The sequence below is a fragment of the Lepisma saccharinum genome, chromosome 22 (genome assembly GCF_977018435.1).
Source record: "Lepisma saccharinum chromosome 22, izLepSacc3.1, whole genome shotgun sequence".
Classification (NCBI taxonomy): domain Eukaryota; kingdom Metazoa; phylum Arthropoda; class Insecta; order Zygentoma; family Lepismatidae; genus Lepisma; species Lepisma saccharinum.
This window is the reverse complement of record NC_139250.1, coordinates 15310143-15322334: the sequence shown is the minus strand read 5'-3', so window position 1 is coordinate 15322334 and position 12192 is coordinate 15310143. Positions and strand designations below refer to the sequence as shown.

Sequence of the window (12192 nt, the reverse complement as noted above, 5' to 3'; positions counted from 1 at the left end):
AGCTAATAACAAATGCTAAAGATTAGATTTGAGTGAGGGGGAGAAAGTTTTCAATTATGACAATGCAAGTTGTGCATATAAGTTAGAAGGTACGCAAGTAACTGATCTTTAATTTTCAATCATGAAATGTTAGTAATAAATGTCTTCTTACTCTGATAAGGCCTTTGTGAAAAGTTCATGTTGATTCAAATTAGCTGAAGTAACATGGTTATTTTACGTAAGCAAAATAAATTGCATAATTGATATTCACTAAAAAACTTGTTTATCCAAATTTGATTAGGCAGCAAGCATTTCAAATAAATTTTGGATAGTCCAGAATATATTGCATCCTACATGGACATTAAAAATTACAGTGAAAGTGACACAATAAACACTGTACTGAATAATGTTCATAGTTACGAGTATATAATGTTTTTGCAATGTTATTTCACATGGATTCGTTGGTGTATGCTATTAAATATTGATTCTAGTTATGGAAAAATATTTTTGTGTATTTTAAAAATTTACTAAACCATTTCATATAAATGAGTTTTTATAGTGCACTGAATTTTAGTTTTGAACTAACAATAGTTTTAAGTTATTCAGGTACTTGGATATTCTGGCATAAAGGCATTTCAAACTTGAGGAAGGCTTACGTGGGTATAAAGAGAGCATCCCCAGATAGCACAGAAAACTTGGTGCAAGCCTGCAGCAAACTTACTTTGACAAGTTGTAAGGGAGGTATCTATCGTAAGCTTGCATGTTATCTGGGTGATTGGCAATTACATGGAGAACCAAATCATTAGACTTTCACATTGCGAGATTCAATTTTGGAAATTAACATTTGATTTACTTTCTAATTTCCTGCTGAAATGCTGCATTCGTATTTTCACAGGCTTTTTCTTCCTCCTGAGTTGACAATGCCTTTATGCTATACATGCTTTTGTATTTAATGTGTGCCATTGTGAACGCTGCTTGTTTTGTTGAGGCGTTCCCTAAATCCACATTGCAAAAAATTAAACGGGGTTAATAGTTTTTATATTCCACATTTAAAAAAGTTTCCTCCAAAAAAGTATACTATTCAACATTTGTTCTAGCACACTACTTATGTGTATTGCTTGTATGTGTGTGCATGTGTTATTCTTCTTGTGAATTGTGTTGTTATTGTTTCTTTACTTTTGTGCATGTGATGGAATTGAATGCAATTTTTATTTTTAAAGTAGCAATTTTATTTTAGTTTGCTCCTCTGTGTGTGTGTAGAATGTCAAACAACTCCTTGTCCTAAATAAACATGTTTTTTACTAATGTCTTATTGTTAACGCATGTGCTTTTGTTCAGTGTTCTGTACTCTGTATTGAAATTTACAAAATATTTTTGTACTGTCAAGAAATGACAGCATTTTTCTGTGATGTGCTTAAAGTTTTGCTCATATTTTTAGCTATCCTTCTACAGTATGGCCAGAAAAGAAGTACCGAAAATTACCAACTGTGTCCTGTGTTGCCAACTTTTGGTATATTTCTTTCCTGGCCATACTGTATATTTTCAATGAGTAGTTTTTTTTACATTTGTAGTTGTTGCATTGCTTTTTTCATTCTATTAGCTTGGTTTTGGTTATTAGAAATTCACTTAAATTTTCTTGTTCAATTTCTGTCTTTCTCTGATAACTATCCTGTCATGCATCTCTTCTTATGAAATAATAATTCTGTCTAGCATGCATTTGGCATTTTTTTTTTGTTTATGCTTTCCTTACTATATTTCTTACAAATTTGCATGAATTGTCTGCCAGGGTGTAGTAGATGGGGCCTGCCCAAATTGTTCTGCTTCAATTTTAATAAAAAAAAATCGTTCTAATTTTCAACTCTGCCGATGCAGTCTTTTACAAAATTGCATGTGCATTGTTTAAAGGCATTTACCCTGCATGGACAATTGGTGTCCCACGAAATATTTTTACTAAGGCCAGCATGGGACAACATGTCTCATCTGGGACATTATTTATTTAATATGTGACTTTGGAAACACCCTGTAGTCATTTAATGTTCAGAAGATTTATTTTTGTATCAGAATGGTAGGTGCTGGACTTCTATGTATATTTCTTGAGGGCAAAAGCTGAAACAGCCCTAACACTATTTCAGTGTTTTTATGTAAAACATGATAAATTATTATTAGTTCATTAAAAGTCTTAAGGGCTGTGTAGACAAAGCAGTTCGCCAACAATGACCGATATTCTAGAGGCTATCATATATTACAGTTATGTAATATAGTGATGTCTAAATATGTCAGCAGAATTTAAATAAGCAAATTTTCATTTTCACCTTTATCTAACTTCCTGAACTTGGTGATGATCAAGGGGATTGAACCCAGGCTGCTCACACAAAATTAAGCTATAGTGTGATATAATACTTGATATGTACTGACACTATCATAGTGTTATTCCCTACAACTTTGTTCTTCTGCTGTTTTTAGAAACCTGTCTGGATTGTAGTTAAAAGAATTGCATGGGCTACTTAATCCTTTACAAAATTAGTTACTAACCTCAGTTTTCGTTTGTGCAATCCTGTAAATGTGCAAAAGAATTGCATGGGCTACTTAATCCTTTACAAAATTAGTTACTAACCTCAGTTTTCGTTTGTGCAATCCTGTAAATGTTTGCAATCTTTATTTGTTAAGTTCCCACGCTTGTGTACATTCTTCCATGTATATAGCATGGCTATGCCTCCTTCAATGGCAACGCTGTAATGTTGCCTTAACAGCCTGTTCAGTCTTAATATTTGAGTAGGGTGATTATCCCATTCAAATCAGTCTCATCAATTAAGGGAGACAACATGGCAAAGGTGCTCAGTCAGTAGGGCATTTGACTACCATGCAAGAGACCAGAGTTTGATCCCCAGCAAGGGAGAACTGGGATTTTTTCCACCTGTTCAAGCGGCTTTGAAGCCCACACAGCATTGTATAAAGTGGGTGCCTGGAAGAAAAACTGGGGCATGGTGCTGATCACATCACCCCCAACTTTGGCCGCGATCCAAGAAAGTGTGGGGCCCTAACTCCACACAGGGGAGTGCTTCACTTTTTTACCATTATTACTTCTCTCTGTAATTTTCTGGCAAAATGCTTTCCGTTCTGTGTATTTTTTTCGGAGTTTGCGTAGTAATATTTTTAAGTAGCTACTGGTTCAGCACAATTCATCCGAGTATCATGGTTCATATGTCTTTCTCTTCAGAATAGAACAGGCTTTCAAATGGTACCACACACATGTGTACATTAAGTATGAGAAAAGGGAAATCGGGGATAATTCAGGAAATTTCCCTCCGAAAAATCCCTTTTGGTAACTTTGGGCCCCTCTGGACCGGCCATGGATATAGGTACCCGATTAGAATCTACCTTGAAAAATACTATGGTCTATATGTAATGTGTCCGCCAAGTTTCATTGCAATAACTTCAATAAGTATGAGGGGAAAAATATTTTGCAATCCTGTTTGACAATAGTATTAGAAATTAATTTGGGATAATTTGGGAAATTTCCCTCTGAAAAATCCCTATGGTCTGTACGTAATGCGTCCGCCAAGTTTCATTGAAATATCTTCAATAGGTATGAGGGATGAGGGAAAATATTTTGCAATCCTGTTTGACAATACTATTAGATACTATTAGCAACTCACAAACTCAAAAACCAACAATAAATCATCAACAGTTCAAATAATGCAACACCAAAAAAAATGTACATAAAGACTAAACGCGGCACATAAACGAACTCTCGTTTGCAGTTTGTCAGCATAACACGAAAACAGTTTACTTTCCTCTGAACTTCTTCTTCCTTTTCTTTTGTCAGCACTGAAAATCGTGACTAAATAAAAGGTCATTGTTTCTTCAATAGCAAAACATACATTTCACCAACAAGAAAACTTATTATTCCGTTCAACACAGGCTACTTCAATATCTTGGGAAAGGTTTGGGGCAGGCTGGAGCATGGTGCTGATAACATAATCTCCACCAGGACCTATAATACAATAAATACTACAAAGGTCTCTCTACTTATGAGAACAGTTTCTTGGTCCTTTCACCAATGCGGTGATCTTCATTAAGGATGACAAGAAATTCAAATATTACAAGCATGAATGTTGACATGTTAAAAACACAGATTACTGATGGTTATCAGTTGTAAAAGGAAAATGTTTCTTCTAATTCGAAATTTTCCTTCCAGTTTGATGCATTTAAAAAAAAAAGTGTATTCTTGTTCTGGCTTGAGTTTCAAAATAAATTAACAGTTTTGTTCAATCCAGAAATTCCTAAAAAATGATGCAAGAAAGTGTAACAAATGATTAATATGCAGTTCGTTTAAAGCAGTGTTCCGCAACCTTTTTGTACTCACGGCACACCCCAGATGGGCCTAGACTCAACACGGCACACCAAAATGTCTGTCCCCTCAAAATCATATGAATCTTAATATAATTACAAAATATTACGTCGTTATGGAATCAATTATTATTATCATCATTGTTCTTCTTCTTCTTCTTCTTTTTATTATTATTATTATTATAAAACATGAATAGACATGCATTTATTAAAAATTTATTAACTTTAATTCACTGTAGAAAATACACATTTCTAATACGAATTTTAAAGTAAATAACTCTACTCATACCTTCAATGTGATACTTGAGCCTGCTTAGCTGCACACAGACGGCTGATTCGTGGCGGAATCGCTGACAAAGCAAGCCTCATTTCTTCATCGATGGATTCGAGTCTCTCTCTTTTTTGATGTTTTAATTGCAGTCAACGTCGAGAAGCACAGTTCACACAAATAAGTAATTGAAAATGGTAAGAACACATTAACTACCATCTCGGAGATAGCCAGGTAATCACTGCTTATTGACAACCAAAATGTATCCAAAGGCACTCCGAAAAATTTGAATTTCAATGTTCTGTCTGCTTTCAAATCTGCCAGTTCCTCTTGTAATTTTTCGGAAGATATTTCAAATCCATACTGATGGATCACGAACCCAGTCAAAATCTTCCACGCTCTCTCGAAAATATTTTTTGAAAGTCTGTTGCAAGAGTTCTAAATGTTCTTTAATTAAGTCCATCAACACCTTGTTATCGTCAGCAAGGGGCCATACAGTTTGGAACATCTCACACTATCCATTTTCAATTGTCTGTATCCACAAGTTCAACTTATTAATAAATCCTTGAATCTTATCCATACCAGTCAGAATATTTTCGTTTCTACCTTGCATTTTTCTGTTTAGTTTAAGAAGCGCCGACAAACAGGCACAAAACAGCCAGCCGTACACAAAAGATGCAGTGTTACAAACAAAGAACTCGCTTGAATACCTCTATTGTATGATTGGTGCGGGCCGCTAAAAGTCTTACGTGGCTTTATTTGCGGTGAACACAAAGCTTGCCGCATGTAATCCATCAAACCGGCCCAATATTACAGGCGAGAATACATATAAGATGAGCAAACTATAACAATATTGAGTAAATAAATTACATTTAATTTCTATGAAAATATAACAGTTATCAGCAAGAATAAACAAGCACATTCTTACTTAAAATCGACAATTAATTTCTTACAATATTACAATAGTAGGTAAAAGTTCGAGTCACACCTTTCACCTTGTGACGGCACACTAGTGTGCCGCGGCACACCGGTTGCGGAACACTGGTTTAAAGTACCAATTTTACATAAGATTAATATATACACATGTAAATCATAGATTTGAAACTGAGGAATACCATCAAAAAATGGAACCATCACAATAAGAAGGTAGCTTGAACACCTTAATTGATTAAAAATGACATTTCTTCACAATATTTATTGACATGTAATTTAAAAATTGTAACAATTTTAAAGTGAAAGATCATAATGAACAATTTATATTTGGGATTTTTAGTTTTAAGACAAACTAACAAAGACTGCTGTGGTCACTGTGTAATTTATAGGTGGGACAGATTATTGAATATTCTTCATGAGTTATGCCCTAGATGTCGCATCAGTGGTAGCATTCATAAAAGTTTCACGTCAGTACATTCATAAGTAGAATATACTGATACCAATAGTACACCAATGAAATTACAAACTTTTGTAGAGAAACTAAGTGTACGGTTTTGCCTCTTAATACGTTAAGGATGTACCAATGTGAAATAAGTACAGATGCACGTAATTCTAGTGATCTGATACAAAGTTGTAAATGTTCCTCGAAGAACATGTATGGTCCATTAAACTCCTTAATTAATGTTTGCAATAATGGTTTCACCTTTGAAAATGAAACTGCATATTTACACTTCCAGTTTACAAAACGATGGCATACAAATTATATGCTTATATTCATAAAAATAATAAAATGGCAATTTTGCACTACATTACAAGCTATTTATCGCAGTTATTTCAATGTCTTTATTAGCCAATACAGATAAGACTATATTCACCAGACAGCTTTAAGTCTTGTAAAGAGAAACTGCATTTAGAGAATGTTTCAGAAATAGCATATTTTGCTTTTTGTTTGCATGAGGAAAATAACAGAAGTGTGGATGTCACGGGCTATTTGTGTATTGCCTTTTACTGAAGCTAGTAAACCACTAGTATGAAAGGTGGAACACCAAAATTAAAATACCTTAATAAAAGGAACATCAACATATACCATTTTATCTTGCGATTCTGTTCCATCCCTACTAAAGTCACTTCAGTCCAGTTCATGTATATGTGTACCCTGCAAAAAGGTAGTCTATGACAGTTCTGGGTTGTAAGGATACCATTAAAAGTTAATGAGGTTGTTACAAGCCAGAAGTGTTTCACTGTACAATGTCAGTTTCTTCTTGGTTGGACTCGCCAGTGGCGTAGCAATAACGTCGTCTTGTAACCAAAGGGTCTCTGGTTCATTGCCTCCATCCGGTGAGGGAATAGTGGTTTGGATCCCACTTTAAACTGTAGGTCCAGTCCTCATTAGCCTATCTGTGCATAAAGTGAACTTAAACAAAAATCAAACTTTTCCTGGTTGGGTAGTTCAAATAATTGACATGCAAACTCATTCCGATCGGATTGATATACAGTCTGTTGGAGTACAATCTTCATTCCTCTTCCACATCTGGTAGAGATGTGAAGCGAAACACTACACACATTCTGCTCCAGTCCCTACAGGGTTAGCGTCGTTGCCTTGTAATCAAGGGGTCCCAGGTTCGATACCTGATGGAGGCACATAATGGTTTGCCACTTTAAACTGTAGGTCCAGTTTACTTACTGTGCATAAAGTGGACTTAAAACACCAACTCTCACACACACAATTACAGGGTTTTAGATACAGGGAGTGGTTCCCATGAATTCCAATGCTTAAGGCTCTGATGGACCGTTGGCCTGCATCATCTAAACAGTGTGCAAAAATTCCTCTCCTTTCAAAAAACTGCTATGATATTCCAAATTCTGAAAAATTACATACTCGTAGAATTTCTTACAGTATTCATGTGAATCTTTGCTTTTGCTGTATTATAGGTATTCACAATAGTTTTGTGACTACATAAGCCTATTAAAGTATTGCAAATGAACAGTGAAAGCAAACCAAATTAAGATTAACATGAATGCTCTAGATGGAATTCTAAGGAGCTGAAGTGTTTTGAAGTTTGGAATAATGTAGCAGTTTTTGGAAAGGAGAGGGATTTTCGAAAATGGCTTCACTGGCTTTAGCCAAAGATCCAGTTTGGCCTTAACACACTTTTTGTGCAGTCCCTTACATCATGAGTTTGAATGGGGAATCCATGTGCAAGGTAGTAGCTGGCTTTTTAGTCTGATCCAGTTAGAAGCTTGAAGCAAAGTTGTGTGCCATGTAGACTTTTATGTATAGGGATGACATAACCTTATCCCAAAGTATATTTAGGTGCATGCTACTGTGTGTGTGTATCTATATGTACACGCAACCTGATTTCGAAAGAAATTATTTAGTAAAAAAAGAAAACAACAATTAAATATATAATAACCCACGCTGCGACAGCCTGAGTGTGTCAGTGCCTACCTACAGACTACCAACCTCACCTCCATCAGAGATGGGACATCATCCAACCTGTTACGGGATGATTTATGGTCAACACGATGAAACCCCAGGCGGGGTTGTAGTTTTTCATGGCTGGATTATGCTACTCACTCGTAGCTCCACAATTTCCTCACGATGGTGGTTTCCCACTGGTCCCGTAGACATGTTGAAATCTTGGTAGAAAGCTTGTTACGCTTTCCCCAGGAGACTCGAACATGCGTGTATCCTGTGGTCAGAGGCCATACCTTGCACCTTTGACAACACAACCACAGTGTTGGTCTTGTATTTCAAAGAAAGCTCTAAGCAGCAGCAACTATCAATTAATCAGAAAATTAATATCTGAGATTTAAACTCTTGGTGAAAATCCAACAAGCTCATTGGAGTTTATCAAACTGTTGGTCAAGTCCCAATTAGCCTTTCTGTGCATAAAGCGGACTTAAAAATTAATCAATCAAACATATGCAATCCAAACACACAAAATTGATTATCGTATGGCATAATATGGAAGGAAAAAAGTTGATGGTGGTGATTGGAAAAATCAGTCTTTGTTTCACTACTTCAGTATTCATGCTACATCCTGGACTGGGGCATCTGGACTTGTGCTTTGTCCTGTCCATCTCATCTTCACCTTTCATCCCCAAAGAACTGGAAAAAAAGCCACATTTTCAGCGGGCAGTTAATAGGTATAATGTATTGTTTGATTTGTAATATTGCCTTCCGTATTGTTCACCTGTACCCTAGAGCACACGGGTGATGTTCGAACTGTCACCTGGTAGGAGATAGCAGCAATGTTGCTTCTTTGAAGCTATCCAGTCTGGATACATCAATGGTAGAGAAAATGGAATAGGAACAACATCAATTTAGATCGTTTTAGATATCTTAAGAATGGGGTGGTGGGGTAAACTTGATTATTTTTCTGTTATTACTGTCTGTATTTGTATTTTTTTATTTTACGTTGCTTGGAATTGATGAAGGAACACCCACACAGAACACTCATGTTCATGCTGTGACTTGCACCTGAGATTGAAAGCTGATTGCTTAACATACTCAGCTACTGATCTGGTTGGTCTATGATCAATGTTTGAAAACAAAGAGTTGATACCAGTCTTGGGATCAGTTGCAACTAAGCAGTTTTGGAGGCTCAATCTTTGTATTCATGTTTCTATGAAGTGATGAATGTGCACGTGCAAATTAACTATTAGATTTATCTTAGATGTTCTTAATAATTTGAATTTCTAAATGTTACAAATGTTCAATACATATGTACTAAGGCTAAGGGGGAAAAATTGAAGTTTAATTCCTCATGTCTCTGCCATGGAGAGATTTTACATCTGCTGGGTGCTGCTGAAGGCTTTCATTTACTTATCTGCCAATGTAATGTGCCTTGCACTCGCATTCTGATAGGGAGGGAGTGAGGAGAAAGTATGTGTTTGCTGAATTTGCATGTCATTTTTGGAGTTCGTTTGTGAGCAACATTTATGCTGTATGGTTGGAGAGCTTTGGTTATGTGGTTGGACGTGGCTGGATGGTAGGGATATGCACACCACTTTTGATTTATAGTGGTTGATGGCTAGGATGTTTTGACGTGGATTTTGGCTTGACTATACCAAGTGGATAGTTAGTACTGATCAAATGAACCCCATACCCTCGCTGTATGCCTTCATGTCATGTCGCAATGTGCAGGGTAGGCTGACCAACTTTCTGCATTGAATTTTACAGGGGATTTGTCGCGACAAATATTGAGTATTTTTAGTGGCGTGGCATCTAGAAAATGTTTACTGAATGGATAATATTAAACAAATAATTAATTTACATTTACATACACAGAAGACAATAGAGAGAAAATTTACATGAATCTTAGTCCTAACCCACATGTATTTGGCCACTGGTACTGCAGAACTAAGCATCAATCTACTGCAAGATATTATGTAACTTCCGTCCGCCAAAGGTTAAACGTGGAAGATCTTGCAGCCAACTTGAAGTTTCGTATGGCTCGCTGAACTTGGAATGACTTGAAATTTCATGATCTTGGTGGTTAGTGAAATATACAGGAAAAGTAGGATGTCAATACGGGAGCCGGGAGGATACAGGGAAAGTTAGCTCTAATATGGGAGAGTTGGTGCAGGAGCTAGTTTCACCTTCATGGTTTGTGTTACAATATCTGCTATGATATACGCACCAATTGCAGGAAATAAAATGAAACTCTTAGTTGTAATATGAAGAAGCATATGTTGTTGGCTTGTGCTGAAATAACACATTCTTCTTTTTCTTTTCCAGGTGTACAACTGGGTTGGGCTTTATGCGAATGTGATTGAGAGATCGCGAGGGGCAGAAGTTGCTTTGCACATTCAGCAAAAGAAAGATCTTGGCTGCTCAAACTGCAGCAGTGTTATCACCATAGAGGATGAAAAATCGCCAAGTAGTAGCATTCACGTGAAAAACTTCTGGAAGCTTTTAGGTGCAGAGGATGGAACTCCTCGAGGTATGTGTTACTGTTACTAAAATTATAAGTTTCTAAACTCCGTCCCAGCTAACTGTAGACCAGGTGAACGATATCAAGTGTCTGTGCAAGTAGCGACGTGAGACTGCTCCACCAATGAAGAGTGAGGGAAACTACATTGTGTCATGGGTGACGGGAGTTACCCGATTTCCTCCTTCGCACTGTAAGAGTTGCAAACTTTTGAAAAGGATACTAGTGAACGGACATTGCAAACGGACCGTATTTTTGTGTCCAGGTCTGTATGATTGGTTTAAGATTTTCTTAGGGAAATATTAGGGATAAAACTGCAAGAGCAAATTTTGACAAGTCGTGCATCTAGCATACGGTCTGGACCGTATGTCCGTACATGTACGGTCAGGACTGTACGGTTGGCAACGCTGCACTTTCATCACTCTATTTCTCCTCCTCCTCTGCCTATATGCGTGGCCCTGCTCTACAGTTAGCTGGGACAGGTTATAGTAATAGAAAAATAAGTGATCAGCAGTGCATCTTAACTGCCATGCAGGAGACCTTGGTTTGATTACTGAATTGGATTATCTCTGGTGGATTTTTTCCGAACAATTTCCATGCATAAAGTTTCATATTGTGCCCTTTAGTTGTAGGAACTTTTGTTGTTGTTGTTATTATTATTATTATTATTATTATTGCTATTATTATATCAACTTTACAAATCATAAAATTCAAATTGAATTGAAGTACTTTGGTGTTGTATACAAGTTGAGACTTGAGTCTGCAATTGAAATAGAAACTCGAATTGTTTTGTTTGCTTTCCAAAAAAAACATCTATCACTTTGTTGATGAGCAGTTGTCCATCATGGTACTACCTCTGATCTATGTTTTCACATGCCGAAGGGTACTGCCAAAAAGGTAAGAATTCAGATTGACCGGGTGTGATTTATCAGGGTCAGATCACAACTTTGGGAAATCATTTCCCAACTTTTCATAATCCCAAACAGCCGAGAAATTCTAAAGGCTCTTAGTTAAAAGAGGTTAATTATTGACATTTTCTCCATCATAAATGTCTGAATTTTTTTGAAATGAACAGTTTTTTTTATTCAAGAAGTTCAAAAACAATAACTTGAAGGGGAGATAGTGTGAAGGATTCCCGATTTTCACTGCATCGGGAAATTTCTAAAACTTCCTGATTTGTTCGGGGAAATGGAAAACTTTTTCACTCCTGAACATGAGAATTATTATTTCCTTCCCAATCCCATCCTGACCAATTTTTTTTTCAGACAGCGCACTAGTTACGGCAGTCAACATGATTCTAATGTCGGTTGTGAAAACATTCTCCCACTATTTTGATGGACATGGCAGTTAACTGCTGCAACTGACTGTTTGTAAATCACATCTTTGGTAGGGGACGTTGGACAAGCTTGACCATTTATGCACTTTTAATTGATTGATTGAGTTGGTGTTTTTAAGTCCACTTTATGCACAGTAAGGGTAATCGGGACTGGACCTACAGTTTAAAGTGGAATCTGAACCACTATGTGCCTCCACCAGGTGTCGAACCCAGGACCCCTTGATTACAAGGCGACTATGCTACAACTCCGCATCGGGGAGGCCGTTATGCACTTTTAAGAAATAGTATTACAAGAATACTGTAATTGCACACTTGCCTTTAATCAGGGTTTGTTCTGTGGTGGATGCACATTAGCTCGGATCTCATTTTAAAACTTGAGGTTCAGTCCC

At 36.7% G+C, this 12192-nt stretch overlaps 1 protein-coding gene across 5 annotated transcripts in view; it reads left to right on the top strand.

The window, feature by feature from the left end:
• The window catches only part of LOC146004744 (uncharacterized), a 632500-nt gene that overhangs the window by 589369 nt on the left and 30939 nt on the right, over positions 1–12192 (top strand). For all 5 annotated transcript variants that reach the window (XM_083143714.1, XM_083143712.1, XM_083143713.1 and 2 more), the window contains one exon: positions 10275–10479. In XM_083143714.1, coding sequence (XP_082999840.1) covers positions 10275–10479 — 205 coding nt within the window. The remainder of the gene's footprint in view (positions 1–10274; positions 10480–12192) is intronic.